Source organism: Antrostomus carolinensis, unplaced genomic scaffold (genome assembly GCF_000700745.2).
Source record: "Antrostomus carolinensis isolate BGI_N321 unplaced genomic scaffold, ASM70074v2 scaffold34324, whole genome shotgun sequence".
NCBI lineage: Eukaryota > Metazoa > Chordata > Aves > Caprimulgiformes > Caprimulgidae > Antrostomus > Antrostomus carolinensis.
In genome coordinates this window covers 20818-26652 of record NW_010309302.1, presented here as the reverse complement: position 1 = coordinate 26652, position 5835 = coordinate 20818, and the positions used below count along the sequence as shown (strand labels likewise).

At 47.3% G+C, this 5835-nt stretch overlaps 1 protein-coding gene across 1 annotated transcript in view; it reads left to right on the top strand.

The window, feature by feature from the left end:
* The window catches only part of PRDM16 (PR/SET domain 16), a gene marked incomplete at its 5' end in the record, with an annotated part of 27932 nt that overhangs the window by 3791 nt on the left and 18306 nt on the right, over positions 1-5835 (top strand). Inside the window, 2 exons of the mRNA XM_010166083.1 lie at positions 613-2014; positions 5741-5825. Of these exons, the coding sequence (XP_010164385.1) occupies positions 613-2014; positions 5741-5825 (1487 nt within the window). The remainder of the gene's footprint in view (positions 1-612; positions 2015-5740; positions 5826-5835) is intronic.

Below are 5835 nucleotides of genomic sequence, written 5' to 3'. Positions count from 1 at the left end.
GGAAGCCCTAGCAGGAGAAATGTGGAGCCAAGTTTCTGGGGATCCAGTCCAGCATGTAGCTCTAGTCTGCTTTTTACCTCTTCTCTCCTGTCTTTAGGGAAATGTCTTTTATCAGACATTAGAAGGGGTTGCCCAGGGCAGTGGTGGAGTCCCCATCCCTGGAGGGATTGAAGAGTCGTGTAGACATAGTGCTGAGGGACATGGGTTAGTCGGGGACTGGTCAGTGTTGGGTTCGTGGTTGGACTTGATGAGCTTAAAGGGCTTTTCCAATCAAGGCAATTCTGGATTCTGTGAAAGGGGACTCGGGCAGGGTGGAAGGGGTGTGGGACACTGGGGATGCTCCTGATAAATTCCCTACCATTTCCTGTTAATTTCATATCACTTTTGCTGTTGGTTTCTGTTGATGCTTTAGGTGAGGTCTGTCACAAATCCTACACGCAGTTCTCCAACCTCTGTCGTCACAAGCGGAATCAAGGCAATTCTGGATTCTGTGAAAGGGGACTCGGGCAGGGTGGAAGGGGTGTGGGACACTGGGGATGCTCCTGATAAATTCCCTACCATTTCCTGTTAATTTCATATCACTTTTGCTGTTGGTTTCTGTTGATGCTTTAGGTGAGGTCTGTCACAAATCCTACACGCAGTTCTCCAACCTCTGTCGTCACAAGCGGATGCACGCAGACTGTCGCACCCAGATCAAGTGCAAGGACTGCGGCCAGATGTTCAGCACTACCTCCTCCCTCAACAAACACCGCCGCTTCTGCGAGGGCAAGAACCATTACACCCCAGGGGGCATTTTTGCCCCTGGCCTTCCCCTGACGCCCACTTCCATGATGGACAAATCCAAGCCCTCTCCCAACCTCAATCATGCCAGCCTGGGATTTAATGATTATTTTCCATCCCGCCCGCACCCGGGGGGTCTCCCATTCTCACCTGCCCCCCCTGCGTTTCCTGCCCTCACTCCGGGATTCCCAGGGATTTTCCCACCGTCTCTCTACCCCAGGCCCCCCTTGTTACCACCCACACAACTGCTCAAAAGTCCCCTCAACCACACTCAAGACGCAAAGCTTCCCAGCCCCCTTGGGAACCCAGCACTTCCTCTGATCTCTGCAGTGAGCAACAGCAACCAAGCCACTTCAGGAGAGGAGAAATGTGAAAGCAGCCTGGAAAACTCCTACCTGGAGAAGCTAAAAGCCAGGAACAGTGACATGTCCGATGGCAGTGACTTTGAGGATGTCAATACAACCACAGGCACAGATCTGGACACCACTACTGGCACCGGCTCTGACCTGGACAGTGATGCAGAGAGTGACAGGGACAAAACAAAAGAAAAGAGCAAACAGATTGAGAGCAAGCCAGATTTTGTCAGCAGCTCTGTGTCTGCAAGTTCTACCAACAACACGAGTGAGATCCCTCTCTTCTATTCTCAGCATTCCTTCTTTCCTCCCCCCGAAGAGCACCTGCTCCCTACCACGGGAGCAGCTAATGACTCGATTAAAGCTATCGCCTCCATCGCAGAGAAGTATTTTGGGCCTGGCTTTATGGGGATGCAGGAGAAAAAGATGGGTTCACTCCCGTATCATTCCATGTTCCCTTTCCAGTTCCTCCCCAATTTCCCCCATTCACTCTATCCTTTTACAGAGCGGACCCTCAATCACAACTTGCTGGTCAAGGCAGAACCAAAGTCACCCAGGGACCTCCACAAAGTAGGCAGCACCAGCTCAGAGTCACCCTTCGATCTCACCACAAAGCCAAAAGAGATTAAGCCAATCTTGCCGCCGCCTAAAGTCCTGCCCGCCCCATCCTCAGGGGAAGAACAGCCACTGGATCTGAGCATCGGCAACCGCATCCGAGCCAGTCAGAACGGGGGAAGAGAGCCACGGAAAAACCACATCTACGGGGAAAGGAAGCTAATGGCAAGTGAAGTCTTACCCAAGATTTCCCAGTCTCAGCTGCCTCAGCAGCCGTCCCTGCACTACGCTAAGCCATCGCCCTTTTTCATGGACCCCATATACAGGTATTAACATACCCTGCCTTAAGCGTTTCCTCTAACGAGCTCGTTTTCTAGCTGACATCACAACTCGGGGCAGATCGGGGTGTAGGTTGTTTAGAAAGAGCAGTGAGTCTGCTGCAGTTGATTGTGCTTCTCTCTCCTTTGTCACAGCACGTTGAATTTTCTCAATCAAAAGGGCTGAATAATTGAAAGGAGTACTCGTAATCAATGTGTCTAAAGAACACATCCTTATTTTGATAAAGAAGAAACTTGACCTATTTAAGGACTCTCCCACGAGCCAACGCTAAGATGGCACTTCTGCTGGGGAAATTCCAGAGGTTTGATTCGATAAGAATGCAGAGTTCAGATGCCTCGGAGCCCGGGCTCTCATGGCTTGGGAATGAGTCAGGAGCCCTGGGAGCCTGGAAATGCAGCTCTCCCACTGACTTACATGATGGCCCTTTGTGAGCCACTTCACCTTTCTACCTCCCCACCCCCCTTTTCTTTCTAATTCCTTTCCTTAAAGTTTTTCAGTTCATAGGAACTGCTGTTGTGGACCCAGCCTTTTGAAACATTTGTAAGTCTGGAGTAACAAGTACTGTGTAAATACATGGTAGCGTGGTGTTACCCGGATCTCTCCCAGCTACATTTCTTGCAGACTTACCTTTTTTGAGAAGATAACAAGGGTTTTCTAGTTTCTCTTGAAATGGGTGTTTATTGAGGAGGCCCAATGCGTTATGTCGTGCCTAGAATAAGCTGAACATGGAAGGCATGTGTAGAGCAGACTGGATGAAGTTACTCAAATGCCAGTTAAACTTCCAGAAGGAATGAATTCAGAAGATGCAAAAGGAAGACTTGAGTCTTTTGTTGGTTTAGAGCTTTTTATAAAACCTCTTTCTAAAGGAGAACTGTTTAAAGGTTTATGGTGAGGGCACCAGTAAGTTTGCAGTACCCCCACTGCAGTCTGGGGCAGTGGCACTGCCCCTGTTGTCTTCATGCCACAGATGAGAGGTATTTATCACGTAGCAAACACTGTTGCTTGGTTTTAGCAAAGTCCAGTGAAAAGAGATTATCCCAAACTAGTTTGATTTAGACATTATCATGGCAATTAATTCTCCCTTAGGACAAGATGCTTCACAGCATCCATTTTGGTGCATGGGTTTGGCTCCTGGATGAAGGGTCTGATTGAGCAGCCAGTGTGGGAGTGAGTGGTTTGTTCTTGCGTTATTGAGCTACACGTGGGCAGTGTGCAGTGGGTGAGCCTCGCTGGGATCCAGCCTGCTGGAAGGTTCATGGATGTGCTGCAGAAGCTGGTGTTTCCTCAGCGCTGGGAAGACTCACAGTCACCGCAGAGCGATTATGTCGGCACCGGGGTGGTTGGCGTGAGTGTTCAAAGGGCTGCGAGCAACGACGGGCGGCGTGGCCTTGCCTCCCGCCTGGAAAAGCAGACCAGGAGAACAGCACCTATGTCACTGCCTTGCTGCTATTGTACGGCTGATAACTGTGGGAAAAAATGATGTCAATGTCTAGGCAGGCCAAAGAACTGTCAGCTGAGATGAGGATTAGTGAGCCCTGGGTGCTTGCTGTTAAGAAAGCGTCTCTCGCTTCGCCAGCACGCTCGGGGTTGACGCTGCGTTGCTTGCTTACATGCTCACCATCTGTGATGGAAACGGCTACATCACAACCTGGGACGTGTCGTGTTCTGTCTGGGACCCACCGTGGTCATCTCTTCCTGGAAAAACAAGGAATGATGTAAATAGTCCGGCATTTACTTCTGGAAAAAAATAAATAGATGGGATAGAAAGGGAAAATCTTTGAGTTAGCTTAGGATCCTGCCACCTCTGGGCATTCTCAGTAGGAATGTTAAAATAACATGGGTTGAAAAAGCCATTGCCAATTAAAATAGCAGGCTCGGGAAAACCGGAAAGGTCGAGCAGACAGATGGAAGTGAAGGATGAGGGCATCATTTGTTGCATTCCATGGGATGCATATAGTTTTAGTAATATATTAAAACAGAAAGTCAGTGGTGGAGCTGCTTACAAGTCAGACTTCTGATGTAATGAGCCAAACAGCAGAGCTTCCAAGTCCCAGCTTAAAAAACATGGAAATATTTTGTTTCTAAACTTCTCTTTATCAGTCTCTATCACATCATTTGCCTCCTTCATTTTTCTCCCAAAGGCCACTTAAATCCTTGACATTTTCTCCTGGTGATATAATTTAATGCAGCCAGACAGGCTGAAATCAGCGCAGTTTTTAGCTCAGCCTTGTGAAGGTGACGTTCTCAGGCACTGGGCTGAGATCAGCTTAATCCTCTGGTCGCTGCGGAGTTCAGCTCTGACGAGGAAGTTTGGACGTTTGCTGTGTCCTGGTTCCCCAGCACTGGGAGGTGGTGGAGCTGGGTGTAAAGCTTTGGGCTGTGAGGCAGGTGGGACTGTCTCTCCAGGGCAGTCAGTCCCCTGGGCATGGCAGCGGTTCCAGCGCGTCACGGAGGGTGAAGCTTTGCTGGTCGGGGTGGTAATCGCTGCCATTTACTCTTTTACCTTGTGTCAGGGAGAAACTTTTTACGTATTGTTTTACAGATTGTTGTTTTTCTGAAAACTCCCTAAAATTACGTACCTTCCAAAGCACAGTGGTTCTGACTGCATTTCAAATCCAGCTCTTCTCTTTTCTTCTACCTCAGAAAAATTAAATGCAGATTAAATACAGTTCACTAAATAGCACTCTGCATGACTCTTCTTTTAAACTCTTTGGTAATTTGATCCACACACCAATCAGCTGAAATGCAGCAAAATAATTTGCTCTCATTTATGCTGGACTAATGTAGTTAAAATTACTCTTACTATTGGATTTCTGCTGGTTTAGCTGAGGTGGACTCTGTTCCAATAATTTAAAGATGCAGCTGTGTTTATTGGAGTTACTTTCATAACACTTTTTTTCCCATAGAGGACATTTCAGTTTCTCTTTTTTGGTGATTCCACACCACGGGTTCCCTGCAAGTAGAATATTTTGTGAAAACCAGTGTGTTCAAAAACAGGAGCCTAACTTTAGGATCACTTCTGCATAGTAAGATGCTTAAGTGTGGAGTATTTGAATGGAGCAAAGTGACATCAGAAGATGTTCCTAAGTCACTTCAAAAATCTCCCACCAGTTCCTGACTTTTAAAATTGTTGTCCACATAAGCTTGCCAAAGAAACTCAATGCAAATTATATCTCAGCTGCGAGGGAGAAAATAAATATGAAACACCTAATGATTCTAGCACACTTGGGACTGCAAAGTCTGGCTCAGTGTTAACTCTTAAGATAAAGACAAACTCTCAAAGACAGGTTTTTTCCATCCAGTGACTGGATGGACTCTAGAGCCGTGGACTCTAGAGCTTCTCCCGCTCAAACAGTGCTTTTGCTGTAAGTGTAATTTTTTTCATGACATTTCACAACAGCAGAGGCTTATAAACTGCAATAGCTGAGGCATTAGTTCTCACACAGAAAGATCAAAATGTTTTCTTAATTGTCAGTCTGATGGCTAAAACAGTATTGCCCAAAGGGGGGGTGTGTTTTCATATCATTTCCAGTGTCTTTTGTGGGGTAATGTGGGTCATAGTTTGTAGTATCCAGTGGAAGGGGAAGAAAGACTTTTGTGTCAGTAGAATAACCTCCTATATATAATTTAAACACCTCTGCAAATGGTTTGGCTGTGTCTTTGCTGCCTGTAGCCCTGTAAGGTATGTAACCCTCTGTGTTGTTGTCCAGCAGGGTGGAGAAGCGGAAGGTGACAGACCCTGTGGGTGCCCTAAAGGAGAAGTACCTGCGACCCTCCCCGCTGCTTTTTCACCCCCAGGTAAAGGCAG